Raw genomic sequence first — 25,277 nt, 5'->3', positions numbered from 1 at the left:
GAGAGAGACTGAGGGAGAGAGAGAGAGAGAGAGGGAAGGAGAGAGACTGAGGGAGAGAGAGAGAGAGAGAGGGAAGGAGAGAGACTGAGGGAGAGAGAGAGAGAGAGGGAAGGAGAGAGACTGAGGGAGAGAGAGAGAGGGAAGGAGAGAGACTGAGGGAGAGAGAGAGAGAGAGGGAAGGAGAGAGACTGAGGGAGACACGGAGAGGGAAGGGGAGAGAGAGAGGGAAGGGGGGAAGGAGAGAGAGTGAGGGAAGGAGAGTGAGGGAGAGGGGGAAGGAGAGTGAGGGAGAGGGGGAAGGAGAGAGAGGGAAGGAAGGAGGGAAGGAGAGAGACTAAGGGAGGGAAAGAGGGAGAGGGAAGGAGAGAGAATGAGGGAGAGAGGAAAGGAGAAGGGGAGAGAGGGAGGGGGAAGGAGAGAGAGTGAGGGAGAGAGGGGGAAGGAGAGAGAGTGAGTGAGGGAGAGAGAGGGAAGGAGAAAGAGTGAGGGAGAGAGAGGGAAGGAGAGAGAGAGAGGGAAGGAGAGAGAGAGAGGGAAGGGGAGAGAGAGAGAGGGAAGGGGGAGAGAGAGAGGGAAGGAGAGAGAGTGAGGGAGAGAGAGAGGGAAGGGGAGAGAGAGAGAGGGAAGGAGAGAGACTGAGGGAGAGAGAGAGGGAAGGAGAGAGACTGAGGGAGAGAGAGAGAGAGAGGGAAGGAGAGAGACTGAGGGAGAGAGAGAGAGAGGGAAGGAGAGAGACTGAGGGAGAGAGAGAGAGAGGGAAGGAGAGAGACTGAGGGAGAGAGAGAGAGGGAAGGAGAGAGACTGAGGGAGAGAGAGAGAGGGAAGGAGAGAGACTGAGGGAGAGAGAGAGAGAGAAGGAGAGAGACTGAGGGAAGGAGAGAGACTGAGGGAGAGAGAGAGAGGGAAGGAGAGAGACTGAGGGAGAGAGAGAGAGAGGGAAGGAGAGAGACTGAGGGAGAGAGAGAGAGAGAGAGGGAAGGAGAGAGACTGAGGGAGAGAGAGAGAGAGAGAGGGAAGGAGAGAGACTGAGGGAGAGAGAGAGAGGGAAGGAGAGAGACTGAGGGAGACACGGAGAGGGAAGGGGAGAGAGAGAGGGAAGGGGGGAAGGAGAGAGAGTGAGGGAAGGAGAGTGAGGGAGAGGGGGAAGGAGAGTGAGGGAGAGGGGGAAGGAGAGAGAGGGAAGGAAGGAGGGAAGGAGAGAGACTAAGGGAGGGAAAGAGGGAGAGGGAAGGAGAGAGAATGAGGGAGAGAGGAAAGGAGAAGGGGAGAGAGAGGGGGGAAGGAGAGAGAGTGAGGGAGAGAGGGGGAAGGAGAGAGAGTGAGTGAGGGAGAGAGAGGGAAGGAGAAAGAGTGAGGGAGAGAGAGGGAAGGAGAGAGAGAGAGGGAAGGAGAGAGAGAGAGAGGGAGGGGGAGAGAGAGAGAGGGAAGGGGAGAGAGAGAGAGGGAAGGAGAGAGAGTGAGGGAGAGAGAGAGAGGGAAGGGGAGAGAGAGAGAGGGAAGGAGAGAGACTGAGGGAGAGAGAGAGAGGGAAGGAGAGAGACTGAGGGAGAGAGAGAGGAAGGAGAGAGACTGAGGGAGAGAGAGAGAGAGAGGGAAGGAGAGAGACTGAGGGAGAGAGAGAGAGAGGGAAGGAGAGAGACTGAGGGAGAGAGAGAGAGAGAGGGAAGGAGAGAGACTGAGGGAGAGAGAGAGAGAGAGGGAAGGAGAGAGACTGAGGAGAGAGAGAGAGAGGGAAGGAGAGAGACTGAGGGAGAGAGAGAGGGAAGGAGAGAGACTGAGGGAGACACGGAGAGGGAAGGAGAGAGAGAGGGAAGGGGAGAGAGAGAGGGACGGGGGGGAAGGAGAGAGAGTGAGGGAAGGAGAGTGAGGGAGAGGGGGAAGGAGAGTGAGGGAGAGGGGGAAGGAGAGAGAGGGAAGGAAGGAGGGAAGGAGAGAGAGAGGGAAGGAGAGAGACTAAGGGAGGGAAAGAGGGAGAGGGAAGGAGAGAGAATGAGGGAGAGAGGAAAGGAGAAGGGGAGAGAGGGAGGGGGAAGGAGAGAGAGTGAGGGAGAGAGGGGGAAGGAGAGAGAGTGAGGGAGAGAGAGGGAAGGAGAAAGAGTGAGGGAGAGAGAGGAAGGAGAGAGAGAGAGGAAGGAGAGAGAGGGAAGTAGAGAGAGTGAGAGAGAGAGGGAAGGAGAGAGAGGGAAGGAGAGAGAGAGAGGGAAGGGGAGAGAGAGAGAGGGAAGGGGAGAGAGAGAGAGGGAAGGGGAGAGAGAGAGAGGGAAGGAGAGAGAGTGAGAGGGAAGGAGAGAGAGAGTGAGGGAGAGAGAGGGAAGGAGAAAGAGTGAGGGAGAGAGAGGGAAGGAGAGAGAGAGAGGGAAGGAGAGAGAGGGAAGTAGAGAGAGTGAGAGAGAGAGGGAAGGAGAGAGAGAGAGGGAAGGGGAGAGAGAGAGAGAGGGAAGGGGAGAGAGAGAGAGGGAAGGGGAGAGAGAGAGAGGGAAGGGGAGAGAGAGAGAGGGAAGGAGAGAGAGTGAGGGAGAGAGAGAGGGAAGGGGAGAGAGAGAGAGAGGAAGGAGAGAGACTGAGGGAGAGAGAGAGGGAAGGAGAGAGACTGAGGGAGAGAGAGAGAGAGAGGGAAGGAGAGAGACTGAGGGAGAGAGAGAGAGAGAGGGAAGGAGAGAGACTGAGGGAGAGAGAGAGAGAGAGGGAAGGAGAGAGACTGAGGGAGAGAGAGAGAGAGAGAGAGAGGGAAGGAGAGAGACTGAGGGAGAGAGAGAGAGGGAAGGAGAGAGACTGAGGGAGAGAGAGAGAGAGGGAAGGAGAGAGACTGAGGGAGACACGGAGAGGGAAGGGGAGAGAGAGAGGGAAGGGGGGAAGGAGAGAGAGTGAGGGAAGGAGAGTGAGGGAGAGGGGGAAGGAGAGTGAGGGAGAGGGGGAAGGAGAGAGAGGGAAGGAAGGAGGGAAGGAGAGAGACTAAGGGAGGGAAAGAGGGAGAGGGAAGGAGAGAGAATGAGGGAGAGAGGAAAGGAGAAGGGGAGAGAGGGAGGGGGAAGGAGAGAGAGTGAGGGAGAGAGGGGGAAGGAGAGAGAGTGAGTGAGGGAGAGAGAGGGAAGGAGAAAGAGTGAGGGAGAGAGAGGGAAGGAGAGAGAGAGAGGGAAGGAGAGAGAGAGAGGGAAGGGGAGAGAGAGAGAGGGAAGGGGAGAGAGAGAGAGGGAAGGAGAGAGAGTGAGGGAGAGAGAGAGGGAAGGGGGAGAGAGAGAGAGGGAAGGAGAGAGACTGAGGGAGAGAGAGAGAGGGAAGGAGAGAGACTGAGGGAGAGAGAGAGGGAAGGAGAGAGACTGAGGGAGAGAGAGAGAGAGAGGGAAGGAGAGAGACTGAGGGAGAGAGAGAGAGAGGGAAGGAGAGAGACTGAGGGAGAGAGAGAGAGAGAGGGAAGGAGAGAGACTGAGGGAGAGAGAGAGAGAGAGGGAAGGAGAGAGACTGAGGGAGAGAGAGAGAGGGAAGGAGAGAGACTGAGGGAGAGAGAGAGGGAAGGAGAGAGACTGAGGGAGACACGGAGAGGGAAGGAGAGAGAGAGGGAAGGGGAGAGAGAGAGGGAAGGGGGGAAGGAGAGAGAGTGAGGGAAGGAGAGTGAGGGAGAGGGGGAAGGAGAGTGAGGGAGAGGGGGAAGGAGAGAGAGGGAAGGAAGGAGGGAAGGAGAGAGAGAGGGAAGGAGAGAGACTAAGGGAGGGAAAGAGGGAGAGGGAAGGAGAGAGAATGAGGGAGAGAGGAAAGGAGAAGGGGAGAGAGGGAGGGGGAGGAGAGAGAGTGAGGGAGAGAGGGGGAAGGAGAGAGAGTGAGGGAGAGAGAGGGAAGGAGAAAGAGTGAGGGAGAGAGAGGGAAGGAGAGAGAGAGAGGGAAGGAGAGAGAGGGAAGTAGAGAGAGTGAGAGAGAGAGGGAAGGAGAGAGAGGGAAGGAGAGAGAGAGAGGGAAGGGGAGAGAGAGAGAGGGAAGGGGAGAGAGAGAGAGGGAAGGGGAGAGAGAGAGGGAAGGAGAGAGAGTGAGAGGGAAGGAGAGAGAGTGAGGGAGAGAGAGGGAAGGAGAAAGAGTGAGGGAGAGAGAGGGAAGGAGAGAGAGAGAGGGAAGGAGAGAGAGGGAAGTAGAGAGAGTGAGAGAGAGAGGGAAGGAGAGAGAGAGAGGGAAGGGGGAGAGAGAGAGAGGGAAGGGGAGAGAGAGAGGGAAGGGGAGAGAGAGAGAGAGAGGGAAGGGGGAGAGAGAGAGGGAAGGAGAGAGAGTGAGGGAGAGAGAGAGGGGAAGGGGAGAGAGAGAGAGGGAAGGAGAGAGACTGAGGGAGAGAGAGAGGGAAGGAGAGAGACTGAGGGAGAGAGAGAGAGAGAGGGAAGGAGAGAGACTGAGGGAGAGAGAGAGAGAGAGGGAAGGAGAGAGACTGAGGGAGAGAGAGAGAGAGAGGGAAGGAGAGAGACTGAGGGAGAGAGAGAGAGAGAGAGAGAGGGAAGGAGAGAGACTGAGGGAGAGAGAGAGAGGGAAGGAGAGAGACTGAGGGAGAGAGAGAGAGAGGGAAGGAGAGAGACTGAGGGAGAGAGAGAGAGAGAGGGAAGGAGAGAGACTGAGGGAGAGAGAGAGAGGGAAGGAGAGAGACTGAGGGAGAGAGAGAGAGAGAGGGAAGGAGAGAGACTGAGGGAGAGAGAGAGAGAGAGGGAAGGAGAGAGACTGAGGGAGAGAGAGAGAGAGGGAAGGAGAGAGACTGAGGGAGAGAGAGAGAGAGAGAGAGAGGGAAGGAGAGAGACTGAGGGAGAGAGAGAGAGAGGGAAGGAGAGAGACTGAGGGAGAGAGAGAGAGGGAAGGAGAGAGACTGAGGGAGAGAGAGAGAGAGGGAAGGAGAGAGACTGAGGGAGAGGGAAAGAGAGAAACTGAAGGAGAGAGAGACTGAAGGAGAGAGAGAATGAAGAAGAGAGAGAGGGAAGGAGAGAGACTGAGGGAAAGAGGGAGGGAAGGAGAGAGGGAGAGGGAAGGAGAGAGACTTGGGGAGAGAGGGAGGGAAGGAGTGAGGGAGAGTAGGAGGGAAATAGGCAAGGAGAGAGTGAGGGAGAGAGGGAGGGAAGGAGAGCCTGAAGGGGGGTGGGAGGGAAGGAGAGCCTGAAGGGGGGTGGGAGGGAAGGAGAGCCTGAGAGAGCGCGGGCAGGAGGGTGGGAAGGAGAGACTGGGGGAGGGAAGGAAGGAGGGAGGCAGAGGGTGAGAGACTAGGGGAAGGAGAAGGAGTCTGAGGGTGATGGATGGTGAGCTTGTGAAGGAGAGAGAAGGAAGGAGCGCGAGTGACCAAGTGAATGAATGATTTATTTGTTGTCATTTGTATTTTTCATGAATAATATGGTAAAATACAGTGGAAAGTTCCAATGGTCGCTATAATTGGGGAACCATGTTGCATAGTTTAAGAATAAAAAGGATAAAGAGATAACTGAAAGAGAGTCCTGAGCCAACGTCCCAACAGCCTCCCTGCCACTACCTCCCAGGTACATCTCTGGTGAGTGCATTGTAAAGTTAAACACTGTGACCCCAGTCTGCGTTTCTCGGCACTTGTCCTGCTCATGAAGCCCCTGACTGTGTGTGTTTCACAACAGTGGCCATAAGAAATAGGAACATGAGTAGGAGTAGGCCTTCGATTGGATCATGGCTGATCTGACATTCCTCAAGTTCACTTTCCTGCCCTTTCCCCATAACCCTTGATTCCCCGACTGATCAAGAATCTATCTTGATGAGTTGTGACTGTGCCAAAACTGGGCAATGTTACAAAGATGGAAATGGCTGGTCTGGGTGGTGATGTGTTTGGATTCAGCTTGGGGTAAAAATCACCAGAAGAAGGTTACAGCCCATCTGTTTCTTCTGCAGCTGTACAGGGTCCTGGTAAGACCACACCTGGAGTATTGTGTGCAGTTCTGGTCTCCAAATTTAAGGAAAGACATTCTGGCTATTGAGGGAGTGCAGCGTAGGTTCACCAGGTAAATTCCTGGAATGGCGGGATTACCTTACACTGAAAGACTGAAGCTACTGGGCTTGTATGCCCTTGAGTTTAGAAGACTAAGAGGGGATCTGATTGAGGCATATAAGATTATTAAAGGATTGGACACTCTGGAGGCAGGAAACATGTTTCCGCTGATGGGTGAGTGCCGAACCAGAGGACACAGCTTAAAAATACGGGGTAGACCATTTAGGACAGAGATGAGGAGAAACGTCTTCACCCAGAGAGTGGTGGCTGTGTGGAATGCTCTGTCCCAGAGGGCAGTGGAGGCCCAGTCTCTGGATTCATTTAAGAAAGAGTTGGATAGAGGTCTCAAGGATAGTGGAATCAAGGGTTTTGGAGATAAGGCAGGAACGGGATCCTGATTAAGGATGATCAGCCATGATCATATTGAATGGTGGTGCAGGCTCGAAGGGCAGAATGGCCTACTCCTGCACCTGTTGTCTATTGTTTCAGTTGAGGGAAAGGGGCAGACAGAGTGGTCAAGGAAAGGGGATTGTGATGATTGCTTTACCCATATTTAGTCTTCTCCAAATCATGTTACAGCCAATGTTGTAGGTTTCAAGTTGAGCAACTACATAAGCCACGCACTAGCTGTCCTGCACACCACAAGCAGCAGAGATCAATAACCCAGTAATCTTATTTAGGGATGCTGATTGTGTAAAGACCACATTTTTAAAAAATTCTTTTTGATTGTGGACTAAAATGGGATAAGAACTGGGGAAGGTCTTACTGGAACTCATTGGGAGTTGTGTTTACACTGTTACTTTGCAAGCAGGGGTGGAGGAGGGAAAATGTGCCATGGTGCCTGGGAGGTGTGTGCAGAGTGAGATTCGTCCAGCGACAGATTGCTGATTGATTGTGGATAAGCTTGGCAACAAGTCTCTGATTGGCTCCTTGGCAGGAGAATAGCTCGGATATTTATGATAGTAGGGGAGAAACGTCCAGACTTGCAGAAGGCACAGGTTCTGTTTATCTCAGCCTTGAATATACTTAACAGACTTCAGGGACTTGTGTATCTTTGTACTTTCCCAAGTGAGTCCTCATAATTGAGGGATAACTATTGCCCAGAATACCCAGTAGGACTCCCCGTGATAACCTAATCCTGAACAAATTGCTCTTCTTTGAATAGCAATTGTCAGATCTTTTACGTTCGCCAAGAGGGAAGATGGGATCTCCATTTAACATTCCATCTAGATGCTGTTCCCTTTGACAGGCAGCTCTGGGTAAGTATTCCACTGGTGTATCGCGTGGAAGGGGTGCTTGGGTCTCGGGAGCAGGACTGAACCCCACGACACTTTGCCTTGGACATGAGCGTATGATCCATTGAGCCAAAGGAGACCCCAAACAAATTCTTCTGCCAGGGTGCAGAACCTGTGGAATCCTCCAAGAGATAAGACTGTGGAGGAAAACTCACTGAATATGTTTAAGAAATGATGTGGAGGTGCTCGTGTTGGACTGGGGTGCAGAAGGTCAGAGGTCACATGACTCCAAGTTATCGTCCATCAGGTGTATTTGAAGTCACAAGCTTTCAGAGCGCTGCCCCTTTGTCAGGTGGAGGAAAGTGACCTGTTGAACTATAACCTGCTGTTGTGTGATTTCTGAGTTTATATTGAAGAGAGAAGTAGATTTCTAGACATGACAGGCATCAATGGGTATGTGGGGAGAGCAGGAGGATGATAGATAGCAAACATGACCATGTTGAATGGTGGAGCAGGCTAGATGGGCTGAATAATCAACTGCTGGTGTTTCCTCTGTTTTTAACCTGAAAAGGGAAGGTGGGCGTGTGGTTCAGCAACAGAAATCTGTGCCATTGACAGATACTTTTCTTTTCAGAAGCCAGTGAGGAGTCTCCAGTCGTTGTGACAAAGTATGGGATGCTGGAGGGAAGGAAGGTGTCTGTGAAGGGGACGGCTAAACCTGTCTATGACTACCTGGGAATCCCGTTTGCAAAGCCACCGATTGGAGCCCTGCGATTTGCTGCACCCCAGGCAGCAGAAGCATGGACCGGGATCAGGGAGGCAACCAGCCAGCCTCCTGGGTAAGAGTGAGAGTCTGGCTGATAGGCTCAGGCCTGACCAGCTGATTGGACAGAATTCCTGGGTAGAATCATGTGACATCTGCCTTCAGTCCCATCCAGTCCTGCCATTGGTCACAGTAAACCTGTCCTGTGGGAAAAACAATGACTGCAGGTGCTGGAAACCAGATTCCGGATCAGTGGTGCTGGAAGAGCACAGCAGTTCAGGCAGCATCCGAGGAGCAGCGGAATCGACGTTTTGGACAAAAGCCCTTCATCAGGAATAAAGGCAGTGAGCCTGACACGTGGAGAGATAAGCTAGAGGAGGGTGGGGGTGGGGAGAAAGTAGCATAGAGTACAATAGGTGAGTGGGGGAGGGGATGAAGGTGATAGGTCAGGGAGGAGAGGGTGGAGTGGATAGATGGAAAAGGAGCTAGGCAGGTAGGACAAGTCCGGACAAGTCATGGTGACAGTGCTGAGCTGGAAGTTTGAAACTAGGATGAGGTGGGGGAAGGGGAAATGAGGAAACTGGTGAAGTCCACATTGATGCCCTGGGGTTGAAGTGTTCTGAGGAGGAAGATGAGGCGTTCTTCCTCCAGGCGTCTGGTGGTGAGGGAGCGGCAGTGGAGGAGGCCCAGGACTTCCATATCCTCGGCAGAGTGGGAGGGGGTGTTGAAATGTTGGGCCACAGGGCGGTGTGGTTGATTGGTGCGGGTGTCCTGGAGATGCTCCCTAAAGCGCTCTGCCAGGAGGTATCCAGTCTCCCCAATGTAGAGGAGACAGCATCGGGAGCAACGGATACAATAAATTATATTAGTGAATGTGCAAGTAAAACTTTGGATGTGGAAGGCTTCTTTAGGGCCTTGGATAGAGGTGAGGGAGGGGGTGTGGGCACAGGTTTTACAGTTCCTGCGGTGGCAGGGGAAGGTGCCAGAATGGGAGAGTGGGTTGTAGGGGTGCATGGACCTGACCAGGTAGTTACGGAGGGAACGGTCTTTGCGGAAGGCGGAAAGGGGTGGGAAGGGAATATATATCCCTGGTGGTGGGATCTGTTTGGAGGTGGCGGAAATGTCGGCGGGTGGTTTTGTTTATGTGAAGGTTGGTGGGGTGGAAGGTGAGCACCTGGGGCGTTGTATCCTTGTTATCCAGCCTACCATTCGTCAATCGCACAATGAGAGGATTCTTGTCTGTCAATCAAACTGCCCTTTTCTCTATTTTCCAATATTTTTTAAACAAAGGAAAGTGTCCAAAGATTCCACACAAGGCTGACAGTGGCAGTGCAGTGCTGAGGGAGTGCTGTATTGTCAGAGGTAGCACATTTGGATAAGATCAGCTTATTAGAGCATTTTGGGGCTAGATTTCTCCTGCAGGTACCTGCTCTGAAAGTGGAACAGACACTGTACTGTGGAGGTAATGGTAAAGCACTGGGGGATGCAGCCATTGTTCATGAATTGTCCACAGTGCATTTTTATAAAGTGAATCAGCTTGATGAAGGGGTTATGCTTGAAACGTTGATTCTCCTGCTCTTCGGATGCTGCCTGACCTGCTGTGCTTTTCCAGCATCACACTCTTGACTCTGAACTCTAGCATCTGCAGTCCTCACTTTCTACTGGATTAACTAGTTTACTGAACTTCAATAAAACAACGAACTGCAGATGCTGAAGATCTGAAACTAAATCAGACTTTGCTGAAGAAACTCAGGAGGGTTGGCAGCATCTATGGAGAGAAAGCAGAGTTAATATTTCAAGTCCACTGACTCTCCTTCAGAAAAGAAATCCTCTTCCCTCCATCGATGCTGCCAGACCTGCTGCGTTTCTCCAGCAATTTCTGTTTATGTGCTGGGTTTAGATGTCATGGGATTTGAACTGAGAACTTCTCGGTGCCAGTGCTGTCCCATTGCTGTCACTTTGCCACAACAGGTAATGTCTCAGAATGCTGTTTACCTGGAATCCATTTCTCTCTTTCCAACATCCCACAGATGTCTACAAGATGAATCTGTACTGGAGGCTTTGAAGAAACTGATTGCATTTGATTTTGCTTCCAATAAATCAAGTGAGGATTGTCTGTACCTGAATGTGCACACACCTGTCGCGCCAAAAGAGAAGAATAAGAGACTTCCTGTGAGTAAACTGTTGGCGTTAATTCTTCCCTGGCCCGTAACGACAACCTGTGACCTGCTGGGAAGGTCATAGGTCTCAGAGCATCTGGTTCCCCAGACTGACAGAATTGGGGGTGATGCTCACCACTTACTGCAGGTGTCCCTGAATCAAGCCCGACCAGTGAGAGTTACCTGGTCTCAGCTGTCACTGTGTATGGCCTCAGTGTTATTGCATCAGTCAACATTCCCATTTCTTGTGGTGATGGTGTCAGCTGTGGCTCAGTGTCTGCGTTCTCACCTCTGAATCAGATGGTCGTGGGTTCAAGTCCCACTTCAGACAGTTGAAGGTGCATTCAGGCTGGTGCACTAGTGCAGTGCTGAGGGAGTGCTGCACTGTTGGGAGTGCTTCCTTTGATGGCCTGTTGCTGTGCGGTACTGAGCCGACACCCCTCACTCACAGAGATGTGAAGTATCTGACTGTGTTGAACAAGAGCTGGGAGGTCATTCTGGGGTAACAGTTATTCTTCAGCTCAAATTGTTAAAACAGACGGAGAGGCAATGGTCCTGTGGTATTAATTACTGGACTGTTAATCAGGAGACCCAGGTAAGCTTCTGGGTACCCGGCTTTGAATCCCGTCCTGGCCGATGGTGTAATTTGAACTGGGTAAAATCTGGAAGTAAGCTGATCGTGAGTCCACTGTCGATTGTCCATCTGGTACGCTTATGTCGTTTAGGGAAGGAAACTGCTGACGTTACCTGGTCTGGCCCACACGTGTCTCCAGACCCACAGCAATGTGATTGACTCTGACTCTAAACTGCCCTCTGGGCAATTAGGGATGGGCAATAAATGAGAGTGCTGAAGAAGATTGCTGGAGATTTTACAATGCAGCATGTACTGTTTAATGATGAGTGATAGTTAACTGCCAAGTTTTGTTTACATTTGAAACAAGGCAGGCTCACCCTGATTACTTGTTGATATTTCTTATATAAAATTTGAGGTGCAATTGCTGGTAACTTATCGTCAAATGTAGCCATTGGTTTTGTGCAGAGTAAGATCCCATAAACAGAAATGGAATTACCGAGTGGGTGATTTGAGTGGGGAGCTCTCCATTTGCTCTTTCAATGGTGTCTCCCACATTTCTGGCTCATCTGGAACAACAGAACTTCAACAAAGCTGCATTCACTCAGGATTGTAGTAGATTGTCAGCTCAGGAACAGAGGAATTGCTGGATGAATAAAGGTTCCTCCTGCATCCACCTCTGACCATTATGGCAGTTGTGCAATCCAACAAGAATCAATATTGTGCAATCACTCAGTTTGGAGATGTGATTACCCAGCTCTGGAATAGGTGGGACTTGAACTTGGGACTTGAAGAGTTTGGGCCACGAGCACTGCATCACAAGGGTCCCTCATCCAATAGTAATATGCTGAGGGTAAAGGAGCAACAATTAGACACCATGCCGGATCACAAATAACAAAGTGTGATTTGGACTTTGAAAAGGCAAAGTTTACTCAGATAAGGAGAGACCAAGCTCAAAGTAACTTGGCAGAGAAATAGTTCAAGGTAAAAACAATGACTGCAGATGCTGGAAACCAGATTCTGGATCAGTGGTGCTGAAAGACACGGGCGGCACGGTGGCACAGTGGTTAGCACTGCTGCCTCACAGCACCTGAGATCCAGGTTCAATTCCCGACTCAGGCAACTGACTGTGTGGAGTTTGCACGTTCTCCCCGTGTCTGTGTGGGTTTCCTCCGGGTGCTCCAGTTTCATCCCACAGTCCAAAGATGTGCGGGTCAGGTGAATTGGCCATGCTAAATTGCCCGTAGTGTTAGGTAAGGGGTATGGGTGGGTTGCGCTTCGGCGGGTCGGTGTGGACTTGTTGGGCCGAAGGGCCTGTTTCCACACTGTAAGTAATCTAATCTTAAAAAAAAGAGCACAGCAGTTCAGGCAGCATCCAACGAGCAGCGAAATCAATGTTTTGGGCAAAAGCCCTTCATCAGGAATAAAGGCAGTGAGCCTGAAGGGTGGAGAGATAAGCTTGGGGGGAGTTGGGGGTGGGGAGAGAGTAGCATAGAGTACCATGGGTGAGTGGGGGAGGGGATGAAGGTGATAGGTCAGGGAGGAGAGGGTGAAGTGGATAGGTGGAAAAGGAGCTAGGCAGGTCGGACAAGTCATGGGGACAGTGCTGAGCTGGAAGTTTGAAACTAGGATGAGGTGGGGGAAGGGGAAATGAGGAAACTGTTGAAGTCCACAAATAGCTGACTGCTGTGTGATGAAATGAGTCACTGAAAAGTCAACAGTCATGAAAGACTAGAACTAAACTGAAACTTTCACCCATATAAAAGGTGCACATGAGTGGAGATGAGAAGGGTCAAACAGAAGAACAATGGGATTAGCAGATAATGTACCAAAGGAATAATAATTTTAAGTGTGTGTAGTGTTTATAACCTTGACAAATCACTGAACCTTGACAAGTCACTGTTTCGGTCTCAAGGTCTTATTCACAGTTTTGGGACACAGGTCCAGCTTCATATATACATCGTGTCATTGTGCCTGAGGGAGGGATACAACAACTTGGATCAGTCAAACTGACACCAGAGATGTGAATCAGTCCTCATTCAGAGAGACTTGAGTGACTGGGAATGTTCCTCCTGTGGGAGTGAAAAGCTGTGAGGTTGCACCATAGAGAGGTCAGGGAGAGACTGATTGGGGAAGTGCCTTCAATGAAAATAATTCTCAGGGTGACAGAGTTTAAGGAGAAAAGTCTTGACACACAGGGGTACAGGAACCTGGGAAGCTAAACTGAGGACGTGGGTGCTGTTGATGCTGTCAGCATTAAAGTGCTTAAGGGAAAATTGGTGAAATATTTAAAACTGAGGAAGTTGGAAGATTTCACGGAGAAAACCATCAGTGGGCAGAGCATTGGGTCGCTGTTTGTTTTCATATAAACCATTTGCAATGGGCCAAATGGCTTCCATACATTCACAGAATGGGCACCACACAGGAGAAGCCCGTTGTGTCTCTGCTGGCTCTCTACAGGAACAAGTCATCTCGTGCCACTGTCCTCTCAGTCCCCTCTTGCCCTGAAACTGTTTCCTTCACACATAATGATCCAGATCCCACCTCGAGTGAACCTGCCTCCCCGACACTCTCAGACAGTGCATTCCAGACCCTGAACCACTTGTTCCTGGCCCCATCGTTTCCTTCGCAGATCACCTTAAATCTGTGCTTTCTTGTTCTCAGTCTCTCCTAAATTCCTGTGGTTTTGACTTTATTCCAATTGTTGTTCACTTGTTTTGAAAATCAAATTTCCTGACATTCGATCAGAGTGTAATAGAGGGTAGTACCTCCTCATTCCCTGTCCAACATCATTCCTGATCTGTTTCCTTGCTGTATGACTCTATGGTTATATTTCTATTGGCTGATTTATCTGATCACATTTGATTAAATTGTAAAGAGCAGTTTTTTAATTGAAAGGATCCATTTGAGTTGTCATCGTGAGAAGACTGTCTTTCAGTCGCAACCAAGACCTGAATCCAACACAGCTCCCTCAGTCCAATCACCCAGCAGCTGGATTCCCACCAGATCCCAGTGAGCAGTTCTGATATTCTAACCAGATCCTGTTCTATCTGTCAGGTTATGGTCTGGATTCATGGTGGTGGATTCATGATAGGAAGTGCATCTGTCTACGATGGATCATCACTTGCAGCTTATGAGGATGTGGTCGTGGTGGTGATCCAGTATCGGCTGGGAATTCTCGGATTCATCAGGTAATTACAAAGAGACAATCTGAAACATTGACTGCAGCTGAGAGGCCTTTTTGATTCATTATATCTGAACCAAAGCCATTGGCCTAATCCAGGCTCCCTCACTGTGTGGTTTGATGGCATGTTGAATTATGGGATCCCGACAAATTGGTCAAAGAGACGTTAAGTCGAGAACAGTTTAGCTGTTGTTTCCCCAGGCTTGGCACTCTTGCTGGTAGTCAGTCTCAGGATGAGTTGGGTGGAGGGGGAATGAGCATTTCAGACTGAGGTGCATGAAAATGGTGCGAATCTTTGTCCACAGCTTTCTAGGACAGAGAATTTCCAATGTGTCATTGATGTCATTTAAGATTGACAAAGAGTGATCCTTGGTATCTCTGGGGATTTGGGGAACAGGACAGGCAAGAGAAGATGACCCAGCAGATCGTTTATAGAATGGAGCAGGTTCAATGGGCTGAAGAGCTATCCCTCGTGTTGTTAGTTTGGAGGATGAGGCAAGATTATATCAGCTGGAGTTGTTTGCTTGAAACAGAGAAGGCGAGAGTGATATTCAACTGCGGAGTATAAAATTAGAAACAAGGTCCGAGCCAGTCAGAAAGATCCAGTTCCTTCCCAGAGAGGTCAGTACCTGGAAGACAGGTTTAAGATGTAATTGGCAGGAGGAGGAGGAGGAAAGTGAGGAGAAGAATTGGTTTCACCCTGAGCGTAGTGGGAGTCTGGATCTCCGTCTTTGTGTGAGGCTGTTTAGACCCTGGCGCAATCATGCTGTGACGTCACCGAGCTGCCCATCACTTGGTATAAATATCACAGTGTGGGCAGGGTTCACACAGTCTGCAAAGAATACTGGAAGAAGCAGATTGAAATGTAAGAATCTCTGGAGGACACTGAGAGTCCACATGGGCATGTAGGCTTGATGAACATACATTACCCAAAGTAAATATAGGTTAGAGTCTGGAATTAGGCTACCATATATGATCAACGCTCAGTCTAAATTATAAATGGTGTCCTAAGTCCCAAACTTAACTATATCCAATGATGCAGCATTCATAACTGTTTCGGGTAAAGAATTTCCAAATATTCACAGCCCTTTAGTTGAAGACATTACATCCCTGATCACCCCTGCCCCACCCCCACACTGACACACTGCCATAGTTTTCAGCCATGGGATACAGCCTCTCAGTATTTATCCTTTTGTTACCCCCACCACGCTCCATTATTTCAGTGCTGTCCAGAATGACCTCAGGCTGACCCCTGTTGGTCAGCACAAGATGATCAAAAACACTGCTGCTTCTCTCCTTGCTCACTCCTGTTTACCCATCTCCCCCTGTACTCACTGACCGACGCTGGCTCCTGGTAAAGCCAGGCTCACATTTAAAATTCTCAACCTTGTTTTCAGTTCCCTCCATGCCCTCACCCGCTGTGGCTCAGTGGTTAACACTGCTGCCTCCCTGCGCCAGGGTCCCAGGTTCGATCCTATCCTCAGGAGACTGTCTGTGTGGAGTTTGCACATTCTTCCAATGTCTGCATGGGTTTCCTCTGCGTGCTCCAGTTTCCTCCCGCAATCCTGAAGATCTGTAGGTTAGGTGGATTGTCCATAAGAAATGCGGGTTTACAGGGAAAGGGACGGCTCTGGGTTTAAGTGGGATGCATTTTGGAGGGCGGTGCCAACTTGATGGGCTGAACAGCCTCTTTCCACACTGTCGCGGATTCTATGATTTCCCAATCTCTGTAATCCCCTCCAGTCCTATATCTGTCCAAGATCCGGGTTCCTCTAACGCTGGCCTTCTGTGTGTTCCTGACTTTCACGTCGGCCGTGCCTTCAGTTGCCCGGGCACTAAGTTTGGGCGGTCTAAGATTCCCTCTCAATCTCCTCACCCTCTTCTCTATTAAAATGCTTCAGTAAAATCAATCCCATTGACCAAGGTTTGGCTCCGTGTCAAACATTGTTTGATAAAGCTCCAGTGAAGTGCCTTGGGATGATTTCCGATGATGCTGATGTTTTACAAATGCAGGTTGTTGTTGCTGTTATAAGTGTCACACACAGCAATATCTGCCTGATGTTCTGTCTTCAGCACAGGGGATGAGCATCTGCCGGGAAACTGGGGCATGTTGGATCAAGTTGCAGCACTGAAGTGGGTCCAGGAAAACATTGAGAACTTCGGAGGTGACCCAGGTCTGGTGACCATATTTGGAGAATCTGCCGGTGGAATGAGCGTTTCGTACCATGTACGTGATTGGTCTTTATTCTTCCTCCTTCAGTCTGAAGTGTTTTAGTGAATATTTCCACAGTTTAATGTTATGTGCTCTTGGTTGAAGGGCTTGTGAAACCAGTCTGTCCCAACACGAGACATTTACCTTCATCCTCACAGGAGAATATGAAATGACCTTTTGCTCAATGTGACAGGAACAGGCCATTCAGCCCAACTGTTCCTGACCGGTTTCTCCCTGCCCCTTTTCACCCTCAAGCCAACAACAGATCTGATTGTTTTCTCTTGTTTGTTCCCTGTTAAACACATCAATGTTATTCACCTTGACCATTCTCCGTAGCAGTGAGTTCCCAATTCCCCCAACTCTTTCAGCACGCTGCTCTGTATACCACGGAACAGGGTGCTGATTGGTTGGGACATCATTGGTGGAGTTAAGCAGGTGCAGTTAACTGGCAAACCGAATTCCCAGAGCAGACTGACCAATTTGGACTGGTCTGGACATTGCCAGGGATACGTCCCAGGTCAGAGCTAGGAATTCTGCAGCGAGTAACTCTCACCTCCTGACTCCCCAAAGCCTGTCCACCATCGACAAGGAACAAGTCACGGGTATGATGGAATACATCCCACTTGCCTGGATGGGTGCTGCTTCAATAACACTCGAAGCTGGACACCATCCAGGACAAAGCAGCCCACTTGAATGGCACCACATCCACAAACACCCACTCCCTCCATCTGTGACACTCAGTAACAGCAGTGTGTACTGTCTACAAGATGTACTACAGAAACTCACCAAAGATCCTCAGACAGCACCTTCCAAACACATGGCCACTTCCATCTAGAATGCCAAGGGCAGCAGATACACAGGAACATCACCCCTTGCAAGTTCCCCTCTAAGCCACTCTCCATCCTGACTTGGAATAGATCACCGTTCCTTCAAATCCTGGAATTCCCTCCCTTCGAGCATCGTGGGTCTACCTACAGCACTTGGACTGCAGCAGTTCAAGAAGGCAGCTCACTCCCACCTTCTCAAGGGGACAACTAGAGATGGGTAATAAATGCTGGGCCCAGCCAGTGACAGTTGTGTCCCATAAGGAATAGTGAAACGTTTTCCATCTCCATGATCCCCTTTTCTGCAAAAGGTATAATATCTATCATAATTTCTTTGTCCCCATTACACAGTGTCCTGAGTATTTATGTGAGTAGTTTTTAACAAACACAAAGGCCTCACACCGCAGGCCTAGCTTTGATCTTAAATTAGTTTCTGGTGTAAAGATTAGCTCACTCCACCCTCCTGTCTGAACTCTGAGGCATTGTCTCCTATTTCTGGAGTCATAGAAACCAACCCTTCAGTCCAACTCATCCATGCCAGCAAGATATCCTAACCTAATCTACTCCCATTTTCCAGTACTTGGTTCATATCTCTCTAAACCCTTCCTATTCATGTATCCATCTAAATGCCTTTTAAATGCTGTAATTGTACCAGCCCCCACCACTTCCTTCAGCAGCTCATTCCATACACGTACCACCCTCTGGGTGAAAAGGTTGCCCCTTAGGTCTCTTTTATATCTTTCCCCACTCACCTTAAACCTATGCCCTCAGTTCTGGACTCCCCCACCCCAGGGAAAAGGCTTTGTCTATTTATTCTATCTCTGTCCCTCATGATTTTATGAACCTCTATAAGTTACTCCTCAGCCTCTGACACTCAGGTAAAACAGCCCAAGCCTGTTCAGCCTCTCCCTGTAGCTCCAACCCTCCAATCCTGGCAACATCCTTGTAAATCTTTTCTGAACCCTTTCAAGTTTCATAACATGACTTTCCAATCGGTGTGAAGGCGTTTCTCCTGACATCTCAGTCCAGTAACCAAGCTCTCATTTTAGATTTTCACACGAAACAAATGAATGTCGATACAGAACTGCAGTGAGTAATTTTGAGGTTTACAGCAGGAGGGGAGGAACCTGCAGACTCCTGGAAAAGGACATTCAGACTCTTTCTCTCTCTGCAGTAAAGGTGCCTGAGGAAGGCCAGTTATTATAACCTGTTGACAATAAACAGTAACTATGGGATGTTGAACTTAGTAAACTAATCAAATACTGCGGATGTTGGAAATCTGTAATAAAAACCAAGAAACTCATCAGTTCTGGCAGCATCTGTGGAGAAAGAAAGTTTGTATTTCCTGTCATTTCAAATTTTAATTCCGTTTCTGTCTGTTCTCAATTTCCATCCTTCACTATCCTATCAAGTCCTTCTTTTATTTCATACACCTCCATTACATTGTCCATTGATCTTCTAAACTGCAATAAATACAGCTGGCTCACAGCGCCAGGGATCCAGATTTAATTCCACCCTTGCGTGACTGTCTGTGTGGAGTTTGCACATTCTCCCTGTGTCTGCGTGGGTTTCCTCTCATAGTCCAAAGCTGTGTGGGTTAGCCATAACTAATGCAGGATTATATGGTAAGGGATGGAATGGGCTTCAGAGGGTTGGTGTGGACTCAATGGGCTGAATTGCTTGCTTCCACACTGTAGGGATTCTATGAAATTAAAGTCATTTTTCTGCAGCCCGTCCTCACTCTGTATAATCCCCTGTTGAAAATGTGTTGCTGGAAAAGCGCAGCAGGTCAGGCAGCATCCAAGGAGCAGGAGAATCGACGTTTCAGGCATGAGCCCTTCTTCAGGAATGAGGGCTCGTACCCGAAACGTCAATTCCCCTGCTCCTTGGATGCTGTCTGACCTGCTGCGCTTTTCCAGCAAGAAATTTTCTGCTCTGATCTCCAGCACCTGCAGACCTCACTTTCTCCTGTGTAATCCCCTGCCATGATTCTGGTGAATATTTTCAATACTTCCTTAAAGATGAGTAGTGTTTTCCCAAGATGTGCTTCATAATATTCCAGCTGGAATCTGCCAGGACTCAGTACAGCTGAAACATGCACTGGCTCACTCTTGAACTCCAATTCATTTAATATTCCATTAAACTCTTTTTCTTCAGGGACCTGAGTCTCTATCCTACATCAGGTACATGTATTCGGAAAGGCAAGGACTGATTAGGGATAGTCGACATGGCTCTGTGCGTGGGACATCATGTGTTACAAACTTGATTGAGTTTTTTGAGGAAGTAACAAAGAGGATTGATGAGGGCAGAGCGGTAGATGTGATCTATATGGATTCTGGATTAGTGGTGCTGGAAGAGCACAGCAGTTCAGGCAGCATCCAAGGAGCAGTAAAATTGACGTTTCGGGCAAAAGCCCTTCATCAGGAATACAAGCAGAGAGCCTGAAGCGTGGAGAGATAAGTGAGAGGAGGGTGGGGGTTGGGAGAAAGTAGCATAGAGAACAATAGGTGAGTGGGGGAGGGGATGAAGGTGATAGGTCGAGGGGGGGAGGGGGGAGTGGATAGGTGGAAAAGAAGATAGGCAGGTAGGACAAGTCATGGGGACAGTGCTGAGCTGGAAGTTTGGAACTGGGGTGAGGTGGGGGAAGGGGAAATGAGGAAACTGTTGAAACATTGATGCCCTGGGGTTGAATTGTTCCCAGGCGGAAGATGAGGCGTTCTTCCTCCAGGCGTCTGGTGGTGAGGGAGTGGCGGTGAAAGAGGCCCAGGACCTCCATGGCTTCGCAGAGTGGGAGGGGGAGCTGAAATGTTGGGCCACAGGGCGGTGTGGTTGATTGGTGCGGGTGTCTCGGAGATGTTCCCTAAAGCGCTCTGCTAGGAGGTTTCCAGTCTACCCAATGTAGAGGAGACCACATCGGGAGCAACGGATACTATAAATGATATTGGTGGATGTGCAGGTAAAACTTTGATGGATGTGGAAGGCTCCTTTAGAGCCATGGATGGAGGTGAGGGAGGAGGTGTGGGCGAGGGTTTTGCAATTCTTACGGTGGCAGGGGAAGATGCCAGGATGGGAGGGTGAGTTGAAGGGAGACGTGGACCTGACCAGGTAGTCACAGAGGGAACAGTCTGCGGAAGGCGGAAAGGGGTGGGGAGGGAAAATATCCCTGGTGGTTGGGTCTATTTGAAGGTGGCGGTAATGTCGGCGGATGATTTGGTTTATGCGAAGGTTGGTGGGGTGGAAGGTGAGCACCAGGGGCATTCTGTCCTTGTTATGGTTGGAGGGGTGCGTTCTGAGGGCGGAGGTGCGGGTTGTGGATGAGATGCGTTGGAGGGCATCTTTAACCACGTGGGAAGTGGAATTGTGATCTCTAAAGAAGAAGGCCATCTGGTGTGTTCTGTGGTGGAACTGTTCCTCCTGGGATCAGATACGGCAGAGGCGGAGGAATTGGGAATACGGATGGCATTTTTGCAAGAGGTAGGATGGGAAAAGGTGTAATCCAGGTAGCTGTGGGAGTCGGTGGGTTGTTAAAAATGTTGGTATCAAGTCGGTCATCATTAATGGAGATGGAGAGGTCCAGGAAGGGGAGAGAGGTGTCAGAGATGGTCCAGGTAAATTTAAGGTCAGGGTGGAATGTGTTGGTGAAGTTGATGAATTGCTCAACCTCCTCGCGAGAGCACGAGATGGCACCAATACGGTCATCAATGTAGCGGAGGAAGAGATGGGGAGTGGTGCTGGTGTAATTATGGAAGATCGGCTGTTCTACGTAGCCAACAAAGAAACACCTCCGATAGGGTTAGGGTTAGGGTTAGGGTTAACCCTAACCCTATCGCAGGTGATCTATATGGACTTCAGTAAAGTGTTCGACAAGGTTCCCCATGGGAGACTGGTTAGCAAGGTTCGATTTCATGGAATACAGGGAGAACTAGCCATTTGGATACAGAACTGGCTCAAAGGTAGAAGACAGAGCGTGGTGGTGGAGGGTTGTTTTTCAGACTGGAGGCCTGTGACCAGTGAAGTGCCACAAGGATCGGTATTAGATCAACTATTTCTTGTCATTTATATAAATGACTTTGTGAGCATAAGAGGTACAGTTAGTAAGTTGGCTGATGACACCAAAATTGGAGGTGTAGTGGACAGCGAAGAAGGTTACCGCAGATTACAACGGGATCTTGATCAGATGGGCTAATGGGCTGAGGAGAGGTAGATGGAGCTTTAGTTTAGATATTGCTGCATTTTGGGAAAGCAAATCTTAGCAGGCCTTATACACTTAATGGTAAGGTCCTAGGGAGTGTTGCTGAACAAAGAGACCTTGGAGTGCAGGTTCATAGCTCCTTGAAAGTGGAGTCGCAGGTAGATAGGATAGTGAAGAAGGCATTTGGTATGCTTTCCTTTATTGGTCAGAGTATTGACTACAGGAGTTGGGAGGTCATGTTGCGGCTGTACAGGACATTGGTTAGGCCACTTTTGGAATATTCCATGCAATTCTGGTCTCCTTCTATTGGAAAGACTTGAAAGGGTTCATAAAAGATTTTCAAGGATGTTGCCAGGGTTGGAGGGTTTGAGCTATCAGGAGAGGTTGAATAGGCTGGGGCTGTTTTCCCTGGAGCATCGGAGACTGAGGGGTGACCTTATAGAGTTTTGTAAAATTATGAGGGGTATGGATAGGATAAATAGACTCTTTCCTGGGGTCGGGGAGTCCAGAACTAGACAGCATAGCTACAGGATGAGAGGAGAAAGATATAAAAGAAAACTATGGGGCAACTTTTTCACATTGAGGGTGGTACGTGTGTGGAATGAGCTGCCAGAGGAAGTGGTGGAGTCTAGAGCAATTGCAACATTTAAAAGGCATTTGGATGGGTATATGAATAGGAAGCGTTTGGAGGGATATGAGCTGGGTGCTGGCAGGTGGGACTAGATTGGATTGGGGTATCTGGTCGGCACGGACTAGTGGACCGAAGGGTCTGTGTCCATGCTGTACATCTGTATGACTCTGAGGTAGGACAGTCTGTATTCCAGCTGAAACCTCCAATATCCGACTGGATTCCTCTACCAGACTGGGACAGGTGAGCAGGGAAGTGGGGCCTTTAGAAAGGCTCGAAGCTAATGGCTGTTCTCTTTCCTGTTTTGCAGCTTGTTTCCCCTTTGTCCTCCGGTCTGTTTCACAGAGCGATATCAGAAAGTGGGACTGCTTTAATCAAGTTTGGAATTCATCCTGATCCGAAATCCACAGCTCAGGTGAGTTACTCCTTTTAAAATTAGAGGTGTTTTCTTCATTTCACAGTGAGACATTTTCACTTGATATGTTTTTTTTAAAAAACCACCAAGGATTCAAACAATATTGCAATGACAGGATTTTATTTTGGAAAACGTGGGCGATTTGTCTGCAGCCCCTTGACAATGTTACATGTGGCCAGTCTCACACAGCGACTGGGGAGGGATAGATCTGAGCACAGCATCAGCTGTCTGCAGGTTGACTGTGTAACAGATCCTGAGGATTTCAGACTTTGGGCATTCACAATATACAGGGTCCCAGGAATGTATTCATCAGGCTGGAGTGGATCATTGAAATCCGTGCTGTGTGGATTCACACTGTACCAGATCCCTAGAATCCCCTTGCACGTTCATGCTATAAGATGCCCCTGGGATTAACCTTGCAGCAAATGAGGCAGTGAGATTTCCTGTGATTGGAAGACCTGGTCGTTGCAGGAGATTTCCCTCGCACTGAGCTGTGATTTAAACTCAGGGCCCCACGAACTGGAGGCTGGGTTCCAGCTGTGGGCTCATCATTGGACAAGCCAGGGTTAGAACACAGAGGGACATCATTCAGCTGGCTGTACATATGCCTGCTTTTCCTGTAAGGACCCACTCACCCACCCTTTCCTCGTAGTACTGTAAATCTTGGATCTATAGATAATTATTCAGTTCCCTTCTGCAAACCGTGACTGAATCATCCTCTAGCAGTGTGAGCCTGTTATACCAGGTGCACAACTGAGATCTCATTTCCATCTCTGGGAATCCCAGTCAAAGAGTCAAGAGATATACAGCACAGAAACAGATCCTTCGGTCCATCTCGTCCATGCTGACCAGTTATCCTAAACTGCTTTAGTCCCATTTGCAGCATTTGGCCCATATCTCTCCAAACCCTTCCTATTCATATACCCATCCAGATGCTTTTTAATTGCTGTAATTGTCCCAGCCTCTACCACTTCCTCAGGCAGTTTATTCCATAGGTACACCACCCTCTGCATACAAATATTGCCCCTTAGGTCCCTTTTTTTCCTTTCCTCTCTCACCTTAAATCTATTTTCTCTAGTTTTGGACTCCCATTCCCTGGGGAGAAAGACCTTGGCCAATCATGGAGTCCTACAGCATGGGGACAGGCCCTCATGGATACAGCTAACAATCCAGTAGCACTGGCCTCGAATCTGAGGAATTGAATACAATTGTCACAGAGTGGTCTCTTGATGAAACTCAGTAACTGTTGATTTCAATTGAAACTCTGTTCAGATTATCGCCAACGCCACTGGCTGTGACACTAGCGACTCCCAGGAAATTGCTGACTGTCTAAAGAAGCTGTCTGAAGAGGAATTGTTGAATATTGTGAAACCTCCCGAAGTATGGTGCAAGTTCATTCTTACTTCCTTCACATTTTGATACTTTCACTTCTGTCTCTGGTATATCCCCCACATCCGCTTCTCAATCTCAGTTGGTAAGCTGTGATGGTTTGGTTGTATTATCACTAGTCTATTAATCCGAAAACCAAGGTAAGGTTCTGGGGACTCAGGTTCCAATCCTACCGTGATGGAATGTGAACTCAACTTTTAAACAATTTCTGTAATTAAGAGTCTGATGTCACTTGTTGGGAGAGAGTCTCTCAGGAATCAAATGTGCTGCCTTTCCCTGGTCTGGCCTACATGTGACTCCAGACCCACTGCAATGTGGTTAATTTGTACCTGCCGTCTGGGTAATTAGGGATGGTTAATAAATGCTGAACGTGCCAGTGCTGCCTACATCGTGAATGAATTTTTTTAAATTGTTAAAATCAAGGTAAAACACTTGTCACATCCTAAATTTGCAGGGATTATGCGATAGTGTAAAGTAGACGATAAGGAGTCATCTGATTGTTTATGCCAAGTAACGATCCAGTCAGTTCACTCTCGTTGGGGTAAAAACAATGACTGCAGAAGCTGGAAACCAGATTCTGGATTAGTCGTGCTGGAAGAGCACCGCAGTTCAGGCAGCATCCGAGAAGCAGTAAAATTTACATTTCAGGCAAAAGCCCTTCATCAGGAATACTCTCATCAGGAATACTCTCATCACCTGCTAATCTGTGGAAATCTTCACCTTCCTCCCTCTTCCTCCTACAACCAACTTTCTGTTGCCTCCATGCTCCTGTTCTTGTCTTCTCCCCTACTCTTTATGTCCTTGGAGACGGCACATTTGATTCCCGAGAGACTGTCTCCCAACAAGTGACATTGGACTCTTCATTACAGAACTTTTTAAAGTTGAGTTCATATTCCATTACGGTGCTGCTCTTTGTCCTGACATTAAATATTCATCTTAGTTTGGAAACAGGGGCCTAGTTGCTGAATCATGGATCTTAAACGCCACAGGAGGGAGATCCTGGTCTCTGTATTATTTGGTTTGTTGGTGTCAGACATTTTGCAGTGACCTCCTCAGATTGCCTTCTGTCTGCTCCCCACTCTCTCTCTCCTTGAGAATATTTGCTGATTGAAGTGAGAGATCAGGGAAAATCTAGGACCTTATTAAGTGCTGAGGTGGAAGTAAAGAAACCAAGTCAGCATGCAGGTACAGCGAGCATGTGACTAAACAAATAGCATGTATTCTCTCAGTAAGCATCCTGTCAAAGACTCTCAATAAGATCACTGCTCTTTCTTCAAATGTTAATGCCAAACCCTGATTGGCCAAGCACCAGAAACAGTTCATCATGTGCACCCAGCTCAGTATTTTGGTCTCAACCACATTCTGTGGCTACGAATTCCACATCTCCTCACTTTCTGCATTTCTCCATATCTCTGTCCTACGTAGTCTGCCCCATATCATTAACTGTGATCTATAGTTCCGGACTCTCCATCATTGGAAACATCCTTCTTGCGTTTACCCTGTCTATGCCTGTGAGAATTTTGTAGGTTTCTATCAGTTCACACCTGATTCCTCTAAACTCCAGTGAATATAGTCCTAACTGATCCAATTCCTCTTCGTATGTCAGTCATTGAGTAATACAATATGGAAACAGGCCTTTCAGCTCAAACTGGTCCATGCTGACCATGGTGCCTACTCAGCTAGTTCCAACATTTGGGCCAGCATTTGGTCCATACCCCTCTAACCCCTTCCCATCCGTGTACC

The 25,277-nt window shown here is 48.9% G+C and overlaps 1 protein-coding gene across 1 annotated transcript in view; it reads left to right on the top strand.

Moving 5' to 3' along the window:
• ces2b (carboxylesterase 2b) overlaps positions 1 to 25,277 on the top strand; it is an 80,061-nt gene that overhangs the window by 1,546 nt on the left and 53,238 nt on the right. Inside the window, exons 2-7 of the mRNA XM_060837925.1 lie at positions 7,832 to 8,036; positions 9,991 to 10,132; positions 13,748 to 13,881; positions 15,948 to 16,101; positions 22,041 to 22,145; positions 23,418 to 23,525. Of these exons, the coding sequence (XP_060693908.1) occupies positions 7,832 to 8,036; positions 9,991 to 10,132; positions 13,748 to 13,881; positions 15,948 to 16,101; positions 22,041 to 22,145; positions 23,418 to 23,525 (848 nt within the window). The remainder of the gene's footprint in view (positions 1 to 7,831; positions 8,037 to 9,990; positions 10,133 to 13,747; positions 13,882 to 15,947; positions 16,102 to 22,040; positions 22,146 to 23,417; positions 23,526 to 25,277) is intronic.

Source organism: Hemiscyllium ocellatum, chromosome 17 (assembly GCF_020745735.1).
Source record: "Hemiscyllium ocellatum isolate sHemOce1 chromosome 17, sHemOce1.pat.X.cur, whole genome shotgun sequence".
Lineage (NCBI taxonomy): Eukaryota > Metazoa > Chordata > Chondrichthyes > Orectolobiformes > Hemiscylliidae > Hemiscyllium > Hemiscyllium ocellatum.
The sequence above is the reverse complement of the archived record's forward strand: the minus strand, read 5'-3'. Positions and strand labels throughout refer to the sequence as shown.